The sequence below is a fragment of the Oxyura jamaicensis genome, chromosome 8 (genome assembly GCF_011077185.1).
Source record: "Oxyura jamaicensis isolate SHBP4307 breed ruddy duck chromosome 8, BPBGC_Ojam_1.0, whole genome shotgun sequence".
NCBI lineage: Eukaryota > Metazoa > Chordata > Aves > Anseriformes > Anatidae > Oxyura > Oxyura jamaicensis.
Window position 1 is genome coordinate 4,043,222 of NC_048900.1, and position 18,285 is coordinate 4,061,506.

Consider the following 18,285-nt stretch of genomic DNA (forward strand, 5'->3'; position numbering starts at 1 on the left):
AATCATCTACATCATCTAGATCATCTAAATATTGTCCATCACTGTCATTATTTTCACATGTATATTGATTCTGTACAGCAACACCGTTGTTTTTCTCACATGCAGAGAAATATAGACAAATAGAAACTTTTTTCCCCTTGTATTTACAGTAGGTATTTCTACCATTAATTAAATATTTGCTCAGATTTTCAGTTGATTTACTCAGTTGAGTAAATAAGTGTCAGTTCCAATGAAGTTTCTTAAACCATGTGTATGTATTTCAGATCAGGATCTAATTCACTTACTCTTGTACAATTAGTGCAAGACATACCCAGGAAAATCTGTATGTTGACTTACCCTTTCACCAGGGTCACCTGGAGGACCAACAGGGCCTTGTAAACCTGGGGGACCTGTAAGACCCTGTGGAAAATGAATGACAAATTATTATGCTGCATAATGTCTTCCAGCATGTTTTTTTGAACTTTTTTTTTTTTTTCTGAAAGTTACACTGGATATAAATTTGGAAAAAAATCTTATATAAGAGGGCTTTTTTTTTTTTCTTACAGTTATTATAGTCAATATTCAAAAGTATTTGATTTTCACATGCACTCAGCTTGCAGCATGCTCTCACTGAAAATTCAGATGAGCCTTTTTTACTCCCTTCTTAAAATGCTAAGACCAATATACCCCTTGGGAACTATGATGAGACTAAATTTTAATTGTGTTAACTCATGAATACCAAAGAACAGTGGATAATTCAAATGCAATAAAATGAAATTGTAATTAATCTACATACAGCAGGTCCTCTTGGTCCTGGTGGTCCTTCAATAAGCATACCCTAGAGGGGGGAGGAAAAACAGATACTAAATGAGTCATGTCTTGGACAAAGATATAGAACAACTTCTTAGTTGAAGTACTAAAGCTAATATTTCTTAGTTTTATGATAAACTTTTCTGAGGATTTTCTGGCCACACAGTTTAATAGGATGGAATTTTGCTGAATAACTTTGTGGAATATCTTACTTTCTGTCCTATGAGTTTTCAATTAAAAGTCATTAACAAAATAAATATACTTGAAATTCAACTGGTATATGATATTTTAAAACTATTATGGTTTCTTTTTGGAGTAATTATGTTAGGATCTTCATAGATCATTTACTGGAATTAGAATCTGAATTCTGTTGCTTTAAAAGTGAGAAAGAGTTCTAGGGTAGAGGGACATCATAGTACTAGATTCTCAATAACAATTTATTTTTAATATACCATGAAAATAATTTTACGTGAATAACTGATTATTTTATGTTGTGGGTCTTATAGCACCTCCTAGTTCCTTTTCCTAGTTCCTTTTTTTTTTTTTTTTTAAAGTGCAGATGCTAGTCTGAATTCCAGGTCACAGTAGTAATAAGACACAGGAACACGATTCCCATTTGTACCTGGCTTTCCATAGGAAAGAAGACTGGACGAGCAAGCTGAAAACTATCTGTAGTGAACTCCAACAGTGCTGGAGAGCGGTTGAGGATACCTCTTCAGTATTATGGATGTAAAGTAACTGTATCTTGCACCAGCATGGATTAAACATACAAGCATTTATTTAGCTTCTCAGGGGGACTTTCCTGCCCATACTGAAACCTGTAGTTACCTGTGCTGGAAGTTGAAACCTATCTCTGTCCAAGCTGCAGTTACTATCTAGCCTGAAGACCATATTTATGCATTGTCCTCTCCTGAAGAAGATTCTCTTTGTTTTATGGGACCTATGGTTAGTCTCTCGTGCAACAGAAGGGGAAGGATGAACAGGCTACCGTCTGTTTCCACCTTTACACAGTCCACAATGCAGGTGATGTTTCAGCTATCATGGATAAGATTACTGTCATCGTGTCATTAATGACTTAGTTCGAAAAGGATTTCTCAACAGTCTACACATGAGTGAGTTTTTCTTTAGCACTGTATAGCATCTGTACTTACAGGTTCAATCACAGCTGGTTCTCCCTTTTGGCCTTTTTCTCCATAAGCCCCGTGTCCAGTCACCTGACCAGTAAAAACAACCCCCAGAATGAAAATTAATAGAAGGCCTAATGACCTTGTACAATAACAAATTGCAATAATCTGTAACTGAAAGCTAAAGCTGGAATTGATCTATGCTGTGAAAAATACATCACAGGTACAAGCTATATAAATCAAAAAAAAAATGATGTAAAAAAAGCACATTAAGTGTGTTTTTTTTTAAAAAATGCCATTTTCTTGAAAGTTCCAAGGTACTAAATACTTTTCATCTTGCCTTTTGCATCAAAGTTAGAACTGAATTTGTTTTAAATGCATTTGCATGTAAAAGGAGAACGATATGATATTTCTGGTTCAGCAGATGAGAGCCGTAATAAAGCTGGCACAGGTTAGAGCCTCAGTTCTAATTCTAGCTTCCTGGCTCCTTCAGTTTTGGAGCAAGGCATTTAGAGGTGAAATTTACACCAGAAGATAGAGTCTACACAGCCATTTGCTTAATGCAGGCACAAATGGTGCCTTATGGGCTCTTTGCTAATGCAGATAATCTGACCTTTTTTGTGTCATTCTGACAGTGTTCCCAACTGTGCTAGTTGGAGAAAAGTAAGCTTGTATCTCATTGCACAGATAAGGATCATTAAAAAATACAATGACCCCAACAGGGCTTATAAAGGAGTGATAAATGAAATACAGAAGTATGGGTTTCAAGGTTGGCAGAGAAAAGCAATCTCACAGCATTTGCATTCATTTGTTGGATACTTTGTAAACTGAAATTTCAAGTTTGTGAGGAGAAAATAAAGATAAGACTGAGCAAATACTGAAAAGAAAACTCCTTTCCTACTATACTCAGGGCCTTCTCAATTAAAAATCCAAATGGGAATTAATTCTGCCTCCAGTCTTAATCACATTAGTTTTCTTTGCAGCTTCTACAGTCCGATAAACTGGTAAATGAAGATCTTGGCACAACTAAGGGAAAATTAAAGCCTTTCTGTGAAGCCTGTGATTAAGTCAAGGGAAAGAGAGAGCTATAAAACACAGAAAAAACAGCATGATTCACAGGATCCACCATGTCATTCTATCTTCCTTTAAATATACTGAGCTGTTAAATCACTCCTGCAAGGTCATAAAACTGTCACCATTGATGAAGCTTATTTTCACGAATGAGTTCACACCTTCACCTTCTCAATCATTAGTTTTATCCTTGGAAGGTTGCAGAGGCAAAAACATTCTAGGCACTTAAATACATTTCAACTTCTTAAGGCAATCATACAACAATATTGACTTTTTTTTTTTTTTTTTATTACAGTTTTTGCTCCTGTTTTAGAAATTACATTCTTTCCAGCTTTAGCTCTAGTTTAGAAAGATTTAAAAATCTGTGTTCATTTTATTATTTACTCTTGGAATTACATCTCTTCTCTTGTTTTATCCTCCTATCTTCAATCCTCCCTTACTCCCTTCACCAGAAGTTACAAAAAAATGCATTTAATAAAAACAAAATGGACAAGATTACTAAAAGAATATAATGGGCTTGATTCAAAGTCTATCAAAAATAGTGTAAATACACCTCATATGTGCAAGGAGCTCTGCATCAGGCTCTTTACAGTTCTGAAACTATATAACTATAAAATAATTGCTAAATTAAATTAATCTGCATTATGCTTTCAATCAACTTACACTTGTTTCTGTGATATCAGTCTCTGCAGGAACACCTGGACCAAACTCCTCATTAGTGGAATCAGTTGGTTTCTCTTCATATTCTTTATATTCATAAAAATCATATTCGCCTAAATCTCCATCTACCAGAAGATCAGATTCACTGAGGTCTACTCCTCTGCTTCCATATTCAGTTTCCTCAGCTTTTTTATCATAATCCTCTCCAGTTATGTATTCTTCAGCAAATACTTCTTCAACAGGATTTTGCTATTCATAACAGTAGCAAAGATTTGGGAATAGGAGGAATACGTGGGTTAATGTTAGTAAAGCAATATAAGCATATGCTGATCCACCATAATGACTTGGCAAAAAGAAGAAAGAACAGTAGAACTACAGCATATTATCTTTTAATTAGAGTCTCAAAGAATGAAGTCCATCCTTTCAGAGTAATTAAAAGATCTTTGTACACGTAGTACAAAGAATTAATGCTTTCATACACTTTTTTTTTTAAATCTCCAAAGACTTTTATTTCCATGTACCCAGTACACTATGTGTACTGCTTGCTTAATGTTACTTTAGTGTCAAATGTAGCTGTTTCTCTGCTTGGTTTCACACTTACAGGTATTCAGGAATGAACATATACACAGCAGTGAATGAATTCATAGCTAACGTATAGGCCACAATAAGCAGTGAATCAATTTGAACCTGTTTACAATAACAATGTACGGGAAGTGCAAGCATCACTTTTGTTAAGCCGAGCCACCTTCACTATCTTGTGTCTACAAATCCTAATGCCAAGCTAAATGTTTTGACTCCTTTTCCTTGTGATTTTACAATTTATTTGTCACTCAAAAAGTCTTGACTCATGTCTGTCATGGCAATTTATATGTATTTTTAGCTTAGTCAAATTCCAACTGCAAAACTCAGATTAATCTTAACATTTTTGAAAGCCCACTATTGCTTGCAGCTTTTACCTTCAATTATGCAAAATGTTAAACCAAGCAATCAACTTACAAGCACCAAAGCTGTTCGAAATAATGCCATATCTGAGATGTACAAAACCATTTGGGGGGAAAAAAAAGAAAAAAGAAAAAAAAAGAAAAAAAAAAGAGAATTGTTTTATTCTGTTACAAAGATCTCTTGAAAGGATTGTTTTGAAATGAATCAAAGCTAAGATATTGCTAATATCAGATAGTTATTCTAGAGACAAACTAATGTAATCTTAAAAAAATATATTAAAAAGCTAATCACCATCCAGAGTCATTTAAAATATATTGCTCAAATTATGATGTTGACATATATTGCAGTTAAAATAGAGGACAGATTCTGATTTAACAGTTGCCTAATTCCATTAGCTCCAGGACTAGGACTTCTGTCTCACAGCTAGAGTAAATCCAGATCTGAGCCAATTCTCAAACAATTCTCAACCAGATTTTGCCTCTAAGGAAAAGTCTAGAATGTAGTAATTTGGATCTATCTCATTACAATTGTACTATTGTATAACTAGCCTGCCCAAGAAAAGAATGATTTAAAAATGCCTCTACATATCACCAAGTTGTGAGAGGTAAACACGGGATTTAACACAAGAACAGTTTACACTAGAACAAGTAAAATATCATTTAATTTACCTTCACTTTCCAAGAGGCATAGGAGGAAAGCAAAAAAACAAATTGGGATCCTTTTCCTCTCTTTCATTATGCTCTTTAAATCAAATAATGTACTGAACAATTATTACTTTCAAATTCAAAACATAAAGCTAAAATGCTTTTGAATTTCAGGACTTTTTATGTTCAGGGGTCAGTTTTGTACATCTTATAAGCAATGTATCTTCATTTTGCAAAAAATACGCAAAAGAAAAATGAAAAAAAAACCATATAATCAGACATCATTTTTCTAAAACTAGCATTTATTAATATGCAGACATATTAATCAACACTGGCTTTAGGTGTACTAATATTAACAAAATGATGTTGACGTTTGTCATTGTGGCTTTCTAAAAATATGGTTTCTAAATTAAATCAAAATAGCCATCTTATCTTTTTGACGGTTCAAAATACAACATTTTATTTGAATAGTACCTCAGTGAGAATCAAATAATTTGGTTTTATTATATGGAGAACTGGTAAAAGGAAATACCATCTTCCAACTCAATTTCAGTATACTGCTATGGTTGCAGTCATTTTTTGCATTAGTTAGGCTTGTTTTACACCATGACTTAAGAGCAGCACGAAAAATTAGAGACCTCACTTCATCTTAGAGCAGGAGGACTATGTTTAGTATTTAACCTAGTTTATACTAGACATAGCCCCATTCACATTCACACTGAATGCAACAAACCCTGCATTCCCACAGCATGCATCACTGAATTATTCCCAGAATCATGAATTTGACAGTCTAAAGAATCAGCAGCTCTCTACAGAATCAAGGGGAGTTTTGCCCAGGAAAACACTAGGTTCCATATTGGCTGAGAAAGCATAAAATCTTATTAATCACTGTTATAGGTGCATATATCTTCACAGACTAGTATTTATCCTTTAACAATGTGTTTGTGCTCTATTTACACATTTACACCAGATAGGCAAGTATATTTGCCTATAATTTTTTCAAGCATCCTTATTACCTCATTTGCTTCAGTAGTTCTGGAGGGAGCTTCTGTCTGAGACCCGTAGTCATTTTCGGTTATGCTATACTCTTGAAATTCATCAACAATGTTTGCCTAGTATTAAAGAAAAAGTACATTATTAAAAAAAAAAGTAGGAAAAAAATCAAGAAGTATCACTTTTATTGAGGTTATGTTATTAGCCAGACATTTTATCTGGTTAAGTGTATTTTTTCTCATTATCAGAGATCTTCCAGTCTTGGCCTGGGAAAGATCTTGATTATTTCTTTGCTACCTTTACCCCTAGTTTGTCTTTTGTTGCTGCTTGATAACTTTTCTTCTTCTTGGTTGCATAGTTTTCAGATTTTTTTGTTGTGGCCTTTTGGGGTTTGTCCTTTGAGCTAGCGGCCACTGTCCTCTTCTTCTTTTTGACCATGGCTTTCTTTTTCTGCAAACGTTATGAAAGATGGAATGGCAAAACATAAATAAAATGAAAGGAAAATGGAGAAAGTATGAAGGAAAGAAGGGTAAGTGAACATGAGATGAATGCTCTCGGCTCTGATGCCTTCCATCGCTAACTGAAAGCAAGTGTTACTGCTACAGAGTAAAGAAATGAATGAAAGGAAAACATTAAGCTTATATACAGAAGACACAAATTGACAAACCACATGGTAGGGGACAGCTGGACACCACACAACAAACAGATCAGATTTTGTTACCTCTGTTTGTGCTACTGTCTCTTCAAAAAGTGGGGGTCCCTCTGTTACAGAGTCAGTTTCTTTATAATCTGCATCCCCATACTCATAGTCATATTCGATAAAATCTTCTGGCGTGTACTACATAGCAAATGGAAAAATATCAGGCATTCCCATGTTAGTGGTAGCAAACTAGATTAGCAATACTGGAAAGCATCTTAATCTTTACCTAGAAGTAAAGCTTAAGGTAATTAAAGTAGCAAGAACAATTCAATATAGTTGGGGGGAAAAATACAATTCCATGTTTCTTTCAAAGCACAATAGAAAAATAAAAAAGCAAGTAGTAGTGCCAGGAAAAAAAAAAAAAAATCCTCTTTTATTGGACTGCATAGAAGAATCAGCTATGGTTTGGATTATTAGAAGCTCCAACTGACCTTTGAGAAATAATATCTTTATTTAATACTTTAGGCACAAATAATGTGTCTTTACCTATATTCTTTTACCTGTGTTTTTTTCAGGCAACCAGAAGAACTGAAGAGATGTCAATATCTGACATGAATAGGGAAAAGAATTTCAGATTCAGGGAAGAGGCCACAACTCAGAAATAACCATGGCTATCCTTGTGTTTGCTGGAGAGTTCCCCAGACCAGGGCAGATCCATTATAAACACTGCCTGAGCCAATATTTTACTGATACAATTTCATTTAAAGGTCACATCCTCAGCTGCCATAAGTCACTCCATAGCTCATGTATCTAAAATAACCAGTATCAGATGACGATTTGCCCACAAAACTTTCACAAAATGAAATATGCTAAAAACTGGCTTGTGTAATGTCATGAACGCAAGCTAGGGCCAGGAACTCCTGAGCTATAATCTTGGCTCTGCCATGAAGATACTGGTCTAGATAAGGCCTAGCAAGTGCTACTCAAAGGGCTTCTTTAAATTTTCTTACCACCTCCATCATGCTTGAAGATACAGGGACTGATTGGTCTTGTAAATAAAAGCATTCTCATGGCTGCTACCAATTCTCTTTACGTACCCAGAAAACCAAAGGACGGTGGAATTGTGGCCAGGATCTCACCAACTTAATGTTTCCCCTGTTTAGAATCCTAGAAGTATTCTAATGTGCACCATGAAAGCTAGCCACTTCTAGCTTTCAATCTCCTCTCTCCTGCTATAAATCAGCATCATTGTCTGTACAATGAAGACAATATCTATTTCTTCCATTAGATTGCCGAGAAGATTACACTTCTGTGACGATTTATGGAAGTCATAAATATCATCATCTTTAAGAGACTGACATTTTAGAAGAAATTATAAAGAGGATTAAAACAAATGTCCATATTCCAGAATACATTCTATCATGTGGCCAAATGACTGGCTTAACTGATTTCCCTAGCAAAGGCCTATGATACAATTCTTGCACTTATACTTGAATACATATTGAACAGAAAATATGCAGAAGTTGATTTCCTCAGGAAGTATGGTAATAACATCGAAAGTCCTTAAACATGCAGAAGTCCCTTTAAACAGGTTTCTGCTACTTCACTCCTGTGACTCCTCATTAGTATTGTTTTATTTATTTATTATTATTATTGTTACATATATTTCTTGTATTTACAGTCAGCTTTTCTTAAGAAGATAGTTTGTTTGTTTTTTTGGGGGGGGGTTGTTTTGTTTTAAAGTAAGATGATTCTTATTTGATTGTCCTCTTGATTATTCTACACCTGCACACATGTAGTTCAGCCATGAGATTTGCTAAATATATAGAAAGAATGTGACATACTTTTCGTAGTTGTCCAAAACTATATCACATATTGATATGAGAACTTCAAACTACATTTAAATAATAAAACATGACTATTTTAAGTGGAGAATATCCTCTCTCTGTAAAGTACATTGGCATTTTATATTTACCTGTTATATAATTTAAACAAGTCTTTGATTTCATCAGGGGTATCACTGGCATTACAGAAATAAATTGATTCTATTTATACTTTTCAAAAGCAGCAGCATTTTAAACTTACACGTGGTAAATATGTGATTGTTCTCTCCCTATTCAGTAAGCTAAGACTCCATCCGAAGAGCAGTGAAGTCAATGAATCATTTTGATTAGTGAATGATATTAACCAAAGGCCTCATGGGCAGTGATACAAGATCAGTATCTTGTATCAGTGATGATACAAGATCTGAATGTGTAAATGTATAAAAATGTGCAAATGTATAAAAGCATATTTTCTGACTTTTGCAGTTCTGGAAATGCAACTCAATACAGCTTGTTTCTAATGAAGTATTCCAACGACATCCAGAAAATAAAACATAGTGACAAGTTTCTAGGAGATCATAAGTGGCAAGAGAAAGTAAATAAGGAAATAAACACATGAATAAATATAGGCTTTTTGAAATAGTGATGGAATAGCATTGAAACTGATGTATTTGTTTGGAAATAATTTAAAAGTGTGAAAATGCATAAAACTAGGTTGTTCTACAAGAGATAAAACAGTCTTTAGTGGAAAATAACTCTTCAAATTCAGTCATTCTGGCCTACTAGTGACAACCCTTCACATACTTTTAAATGCTTCCTTAGTGAAACAACATGAATCACTCTCCTGTTTTATTACTATCAAAACAATAGACAATGTCGGTGTTAAATATTATCTGATATCTTAAGGGAGGAAGATTTTGGATTGCATTACTGTTTCATTAGCAAGAATAAAATTTAAATATGCTAATTGGGCTTTGTTTTACTAACTGCTGGAAGCATAGATTCCTTTTTAGTAAGCATTGTAGAACTATTCTGAAACCAGAGGCAGTCATTCAAACATTCATTTTGAACAATTAGCAATTCAAATATAACTTTGTGTTGCTCAGTATTATAACTGATTTTCAAATCTCAGTAGTATTGCTTCGCTCAAGGTAAGCTGAATGGCTGTGCTGAAATGTGCCAACTAAGCAGCTAATAAAATTACAACGGTGAGTTACAAAAAGTTCTTCAGAGGCCATAAACTAAACAGAAATGTTGACTGGAAAGAAAAAAAAAAAAAAGGGAAAAATATCTGTGCCAAGTATGTTAGTATTAAAAAAGAAAGTGGTGACTAAATTGATATTTATGCTATGATCTGCCAGAGGCATAGTTTGGAAAGCCAGACATTTATGAATGAGAGCTAGAAAATGCTCATACTAAAGCATGAATATGTGGAGAGATCTATTGCATCATGCATAATCACATAGAAAACATTTTACTTTGGAGGACTGTGCTTTACTCATTTCTATTAATGAAAATGAAACTTCTGTGATATATGAAAAATACTATCACAAATACAGTGGTACATTTGGGTTGCAACTCTGTGCAGGCACACAGACAAAAAGAACAGGAATGGATGGGGAATGCCAGTTTCCATGCTGGAACTTGAGTACTGCCAAGCGAGTGAAGATCTCCATGGACTTTTTTTCTTTTCTCTCTCTCTCTTTTTAAAACAAAACAAAACAAAACAAAAAGAAAAAAAAAAAAAGAAAAAAAAAAGAAAAAAAAATACAAGAAAAAAAAAACAGTATTGGAGGGGTATTATGGAGAGATACAGTTGTACTGTTAATCAGAGAAAGCACATTTGAAAATGCAAGGGAAAGCATCTAGAATTAATGAATGTAAATGGAAAAGTATCCTCTGCAGTTTTCTAAATTTAGTCAAGACTACTAACTCCAGCAAGAAATCAAAGTAGGGAATGACAGAGATGCTGTATGACAGTATGATAGAGATGAAAAACGTCATGGAAGACAATATAGTTTTGTTAGCTATATAACAAAAGAAGATAATACTGGCCAGGAATGCAGCTAGAGAATCAAGAAACTGGAATAGGATCTAATCATTCAGATTATGGAACATTCTGATAATCCTCATATGGGTTTAGGCATAACCAAGTGAAAAATATACCTACCACAGCTGCGCAGGTATATTTTGATTGATTACTTCAATCCTGCTTGAGTTGAGTTCTGTCTATGACAGTTTACCTATACCCTAATACATAATGGGATGGTTGCAGAGAGTTCTGAGAAAACAGAGATGAGATTCACCAAGTGCTTATAGCAATAGCAAAATATATACAATTTTACTGAGTGATTTCTCATTAATATCAAGAAGATTGGCTGCATAGCATTTGCAATTAGGTTAGGACCTCTACTTGGACAATAGCTGGAACTTGGGGAGGGATTTCAGCTAAGAGGCATCAGGTAACACATACTTCAAACATAATGCAATTTTCTGTTGTTTTTCTTTCTTCTGTTGTAAGACCACCAATAGTTACAGAATAGACGTTCTTGTAATGAATATTACATATGACTGTTTTCTTACAAATGAAAGGAAGAATAAAGCCTGCTGTTTCTTGATGGGACAAAATCTTTCCACTATGACCTCATGCTTTCTTAAGCAGAGTGATTATATTACACTACCAGATCATCATGCTATTCCAATTAAAGAGATGAACTGTTTTCTTCATCAGATGAATTTTAGAAGCAGATCATCAGTGTGCAAGGCCTACTTCAACAGTGGAATGGCTTAAATATTCTGAAGATAGCCTTATTTAAAAAATGGATTCTTCTGCTATCCACACAGAAATTACACTAAAATTCTGCTCTTCTGTTCCCAAGATGTTAAATTAGTTATTTTTACTTTGCCTTTTGAAATTACGAGGAACCAGCAGTCTATATGCTAAACCAAAGTGTCATTAGCTCATTTTTTATTGCCTAAACACTATGCTAAATCATCTAGCTAACTAAAGATGCAAAGATTACTTTGAAAGATTCGAGGCTTTTTATAAAATGCAATAAAAGAAGGGATATCAAGCAAAACGAGAACTTCAAAAATCTTTTATAGTAATATAAAGAAATAAATAGTAGCAGATGTTAATCCAAGGGCAGAAGGAAACTTAAATGATTTAAAAGACAGCCCTTTCTCTCACACAGTCCTAAAATTGTTCATAACAGTAATATAAACAAGGAGATACAAGGAGATAAGAACAAAATCTTCAACTTTCAAAGACAGCCCGTGTCAAAATAAGAATACACTTAAGGTTCTATATTATAGTAATTGATTAATGAAAAAGTCTATGTATCTATACAAAGAAAGACAGGGTTAGGAAGATCACTATTTTTAACGCCTGCTAAGTTAGCTAACTGCAGTTCTAACCATGATTGAAAATAAACATATTTTCCTGTATCTTCCTATTCTTCAGGAAACTAGTGGTTCTGATCAAACACCTGAAGGAAAGGACACTAAATTAGCATGGTCTGAAAGGATGCCTGAAACCTTCAGGTTGGATGTATTTGGGGGCCATATGTATCTTTACTTTACCAAGTTAATTTCTTTAAAGGCAAACATTTCATTTCTTCACGTAATCAGTTAGTTTGGGATAGATCCAAAATAAACGAAGGGGAGTTATTTCGGAGAGCAATTTCTTCAGCAAAAATCAGACAGTGTGATTTATGGGGTTGCAGAAGAATCTTCCAAGAGAAGATCTGAAAGCCTGATAACAGGGACCATTGAAAATTAGACCTGATGACACTCTACAAAATGTAATATCCAACATCAAGGAAAATGAAGACTGACCTTGTCTTTCCCTCATCTAATTTCTGCAAGCTAGCCAAGCATATGTGGGTGATTGAATGGAACTGAAATAAATATACTTCCATTTATAGGAGAAAGGGTTGTAAAAACAAGACAGCAGCCAGACTATTCATAAGAGAAGCATTGGCACATAACTTCCTGATGAAAAGTATCACTGATATTTTTTAAAATATAATTTCATCCCCATATTTGATTCTTAAAATCTAATTATATGTTCAGCATGTAACAAATGTAATGATTACTGAAATTTTAAGCCTCAGTATAAAAGAATAAATAAATCTCCAGGGAAAACAAACAACCAAATAGCAGAATAGAGCAAGAAGCTTAAATAAAAACAACACAGAAGGTTCATTTCTCCCAAAGACACTTTCAGCCAAACTTGCCAGTATCTTCATAAACCATGCAATGTATCCGAATGGATAGTACCAGGAGCTCCACAGTAATTCATGCCAACATTTAACTCAGACATTCAATCAATATTGTTAACCATCAGATTTTGTTGTTGTAAAATTATAAGATGGAATGATAACAGTCTAGTGCAGAGAAGTCATTTCTTGCTCATTTCCTCTGCCTACGTGTTTGCAGCTCTTTGTGCCTTACTTTGCTTTTCTTTACATAAAAACCCTCCAAAATTTGCATGGTCAAAAGACCGTCACACTAGACTGAAATAACGCTAATGCACTATTATGATTATATTCTAAAGTTCTCAGCCAGTTTGTTTGTGGTTTAATTCTCCCTATCCAAAAGCTATTTAATTGTACAAAAAGATCTGAACTCCTTAGCTACTCTCTTTTGACAGAAGATAATAATATTCAACATTTAATGAAGATATTTCAGGATATAATACATTCCTCAAAAGATTTGGCAGCCTCATCCCTATTGTAAATCAAATACAGTGATTTTGCATGGAATTTCTGAGAACTGAGAGTTGTGCTCATCAAGTAATAATTTGGTTTGGTGCTTCCATTTGGGAAGTACTCTCTCTCCCTTGCTGTACTCAAGTATGACTATTTTCTACACTCAGATACCCTTTCTTTTTCCTCCAGAAGCACAAATTTTGAAGTAGCTACTAGGCAACACCTTTTGGTGTAGGGATAACAGCTGAGGTCATCACTCTGTACTTGACAGGTTACAGAGATTCATACCTAGCTATCTGCAAGCAAGCTATACACGTATTTCAGTTAAAGCATGTCTTCAAAGTGGAAAAATGGTAGTAAAGAAAAAAAAAAGAGTAAAGTGTGTAGATACAACTATTAATCTATTTATTATTACTCTAGCACTTTCATGTTTTCAAATTCCAAACTGAATGACACTTAGGTCTGATGAAACGACCAAAAGGAAAAAAACGACCAGATGAATAAAAGCATTCTGCAGATGAAAGTCACCCGTGTGCATCTCTGTTCTAAGGGCTGAGCCTAAACTGCTCACAGAAACCCCCACAGTCCTGGAAAACAGCCAAATTCGACATATTTCTGCAGAGCCTATACACAAAAGGTAGTCAAAGCTTACCCAGTTAAATGCACCTTGTTTAGACACGTATCACAGTCACTTGCATCCGGAAAGGAATTGGTGCAATTAAAATGGAACGGGATATACAGCACCCAGCTCCAATGCATGGTCCAAGGACCTTGAAGTCCTTAGATCACCCTTACCCAAACACCCCTCCCCCCATAGGAAGGGAGAAGTGATGGGAGAGAAGGCAGGAGGTTGACCTTGGGCAGGTATGAGAATAGCCTAGGGATCAAAATAGCACAGCTGAGAAAGCCCGTAGAGCAGGGTGGAATTTAAGATATGCCCTCCCTTTGCAGGCTGGCTAGGTCAATGTCTTTGTTCACTGAGTTTGCTGGTTTTTTTTGTGAATCCCATTGTGAAATGCTTGATTCTTCCTCAACTTGATTTAGGATGACCTCAGCACTTAATTTAGGGATGAAGGGAACCCACAAGTAAAAAGTAGGAATTGAAATGTTCTCTGCTGCATGACCCAAATTGCATTTTGAATCTGGCCCTCATGTGAAAAGAATATGCAAAAAGAAAAACTCAGTGCAGCATTTGACATCATCAGTAAGGTCACTCTGATTCTAAATTAGTGTTCGATAAATCTACATATGAAAGCAGTGTCAACGTATTACGCTAATCCATTTGAGACAAACCCAAACTTTTTTCAAGTGCAACTATTATTAGGGCTACAAAGCTGGTGAAGGGCCTGGAACATAAGTCTTATGAGGAGCAGCTGAAGGAACTGGGGTTGATTAGTCTGGAGAAGAGGAGGCTCAGGGGAGACCTTATTGCCCTTTATAACCTCCTGAAAGGAAGGCGTGGAGAGCTGGGGGTCAGCCTCTTCTCACAGCTAACTAGCGATATGACTTGAGGGTATGGCCTCAAGTTGTGCCAGGGGAGGTTCAGATTGAAAATTAGGAGACATTTCTTTTAAGAAAGAATAGTCAGGCACTGGAATGAGTTGCCCTGGGGGTGTTCAAGGAAAGGTTGAACATGGTGCTTAGGGACATAGACTAGCAGGTGATAGTGGCGGTAGAACTTGGCTGGATCAGACGATTTTGAAGGTCTTTTCCAAGCTTAATGATTCTATTATACTCCTGATCTTGCAATGACGTGAGCCTCAGGCTCATTTACTGTGACAATTACTTCTACAGAATATTCCATTATAATCCATAACTACAATATGTTCCGTTATTTTCCTCCATTTTATGGTGGATAGATTATTTTTAGCCTAGATGAAATCTCAGCCCGTGCCCCCCACAGCTGCATGATCAACTCTGTCAGCTGAACTGGGAGAATGGCATGGGATGGAAATGACTACAGAGAAGGAAAGAATGCATTTAAGCCAGCACTGCTAGTGAAAGAAATGCTCACAAAACCACAACCTTTGGTATTTTAAGTTTTCTTCTACATTTGGTTGTTTGCTCATTTGCAGAAGCAAGTATTGCCTACAGCAATGTCAATTACACTTAGTTAAACAAAGTACTTTTGTGGATATTGCCTTTAAACCTACATCTTCTTAGCCAAAACTCTCTCCAGCTGTTACTTTACTGGTGTAAAGTCATCCAGCTTTTTACAATAACTGCATTCTCAGGCTATGGACATGCCCAGAGACTGTAGCAATGTGTGATATCAAGAGAAATCCTCTTTAGCTTCTTAGGTGCAACTCTACAAAAGTGATCTATTATTTCATGGACAAAAGCCAACCACTTCCTTTGTGTTTTGTAGTCAATGCTGGAAACACACGTTAATAAGCTCTGCAATCACATAATTTGTCTCTTTCCTCTAAACCACATATCAGTTTCTTGCTCTGGTCTGAAATAATTCAAAGGCCCAGAGATGTAAAGCCAGAAGGGACTATTAGATCATCTTGACTAACTCCTTTATACTTTCAGACTTCTATACTTCTTACAGTTACCCTGTACCTGAGCCAAGCGAAATATAAATGCCATTTCCTTAAACTTATCTTTCAAAAGAGCATCAATCTATCATTGGTTTGAAGATACCTAGAGATACACCATGTTGGTCATTTGTTCTTTCATTGTTAAAAAGTTTAGTCAATGCTTTCCTGTCTGAAACAATCAGACTTTCCTTCTCTTTATTTTCCCTCCATTTGTCTGCAGTTTGTATTTTCTTCTTGTGAAGGTTCTTTGCATATGCTAACTGAGGAACCTGTCAAGTTTTTGTCATTACGTGGACAGGTCAATCACATTGAGTTCCCTAAATCACAACAATGCTGTAGCTTTTATCAGAATCATTTCCATTTTCACAATATTTGTTTTAGTGACTAAACACCAAGACCATCTGTGATGTTCCAAGAAAAGTTTTAATCAATGGCATTAAAGAAGTAACATTACATCCGAGTAAGACCGTCCAACCATTCTATGATTCCATGATCTGTATTCTCATTCCTTTGTTTACAAACCAAGATGTACTGCCCTTTTTTGCTACACTTTTGCTTTGAGTGCTCTTGTACAAACTGTTTCCCTGCTGGAATATCCAGTCTTCTGAGGGTACTGTCCAACAACAATTTTAAGGTTCTGCTGCCTTAAGCCAAAACTGACACTGAAAGCCACAATCCTTCCTAGTTTTTAGATTGGTGTTCTCACTTCCCTCTGTCTATCAGAACAGTTTGTGTGAAAACATTGAAGATCAAACCAGGAAATCAGTCTAGCCAAACAGTAAAATCTTCATGTTGGCTTTCAGCGTGATTAGGATCCCAGTCTGGTAGATCATGTACCTCCAGAATTGCTTTCACTGGTAAAGCAGGAGATGAAGCCCATAGGTGGGGACAATCAGCAGCAGGCAAAAGGTGCTTTTGTCATCACACGTAAGCAGGCTGCATTGCACTGTGTTATACAGTTCTCTAAATTTGCCCTACATTTCTTTGTTTTCTTCTGTGTGTGTAACTTTGCCTTTAGTTGTATTATCATCACTATTTACCACTTGCAATATCAAGACTATGACAAATTTGAATAGCATCTCACTTTTATACTGCTAGCATCTCTCTTAAGAAACTCCGCTAAAAAGTTAACTCAGAGATGGCACTTTTATAGCAGTTTCTGAAATAAGGCAGCCAGATTTGGATCTGTTTGTCAAGTATTTTATCCTTATCATACAATGGCATTTTTTTTTAATTCAGACGCTCCACGTTGACAAATTAGAGGCTTTATGAAAGTCTAAAGTCTATGAATTATATCAAGTATCACTATCAAACTTGTAATTATATTATCTTTTAATGCGTTTGAATTAACCTTGCAATCAACAGTTCTAAAAAATAAAGAAAAAAACCAGCATTGCTCTCTTCTGTAATGTCTTCCAGTACTTAAATAAGTTGTGCTTCATTTCTTATAGTCCACGCAGAATCATAGCGTACTTTGGGTTGGAAGGGACCTTAAAGATCATCTGATTCCAACCCCCCTGCCATGGGCAGGGACACCTCCCACCAGACAAGGTTGCTCACAGCCCCATCCAACCTGGCCTCAAACAATTCCAGGGGTGGAGCATCCACAGCTTCTCTGGGCATCTCAAAAAATTATGAAGTAGCCTACATTAATAAGCTGCTTTATTATCCTTTAGAAGAAAATTGTCCTTTTGGGCAATTCAGATTGTCAGTTAACCGATTTTACATTCGCCACACCTCAAGTATCGCTGATGTGATTACTTCAGATGATTATTACACATGTTAAAAAAGATTCATTGACAATATTCATACATGCTTATGTTATAAACTCACAGATAGCAAAAGAAAATTGTGTCTTCAGTTCAGAAAGCAAAGGGATTCAACCACCACTCAGAACAATAAATGGAAACAAATACAAATGGTGGTTCACCACTTTTAATTTTTTATTTTTTATTTTTATTTAAAAAAAAAGACTTAAATATGTTACATTACAGACTAAGACCTTTTATTTTTTTCCTCTGTTTATTTTTTTTCCTCTGTAGGTGCCCCCAGAAACTGTGTGTTAACACAGGGAAAAAAAATATAGAAAAATTAATTAAAAAACAGTAACTCCAGGAGCATTTTTGCAATTGCTGTTGAATTTAATGGCAAAATATTTCCTGATTTCAGTGGCTCCAGGATTGGGCTATAGATGATGTCTATTCAGGATGCTCAAGGAGAACTGTACCAGTTGTTTTATTTTATGGTTCCCTTTCTTTGTTTGGTGCTCACAGACTGTTTTCAACAGACATCTAATATGTAACTAGGCATTCTATATGATGTGCGCATAATATGTGAATAAACA

The 18,285-nt window shown here is 35.3% G+C and overlaps 1 protein-coding gene across 1 annotated transcript in view; it reads right to left on the reverse strand.

The window, feature by feature from the left end:
* The window catches only part of COL11A1 (collagen type XI alpha 1 chain), a 138,340-nt gene that overhangs the window by 85,249 nt on the left and 34,806 nt on the right, over nt 1-18,285 (reverse strand). The window contains exons 6-11 of the mRNA XM_035332976.1: nt 6,945-7,061; nt 6,247-6,342; nt 3,648-3,893; nt 1,941-2,003; nt 776-817; nt 337-399 (exon numbers count right to left, since the gene is read on the reverse strand). Of these exons, the coding sequence (XP_035188867.1) occupies nt 337-399; nt 776-817; nt 1,941-2,003; nt 3,648-3,893; nt 6,247-6,342; nt 6,945-7,061 (627 nt within the window). The remainder of the gene's footprint in view (nt 1-336; nt 400-775; nt 818-1,940; nt 2,004-3,647; nt 3,894-6,246; nt 6,343-6,944; nt 7,062-18,285) is intronic.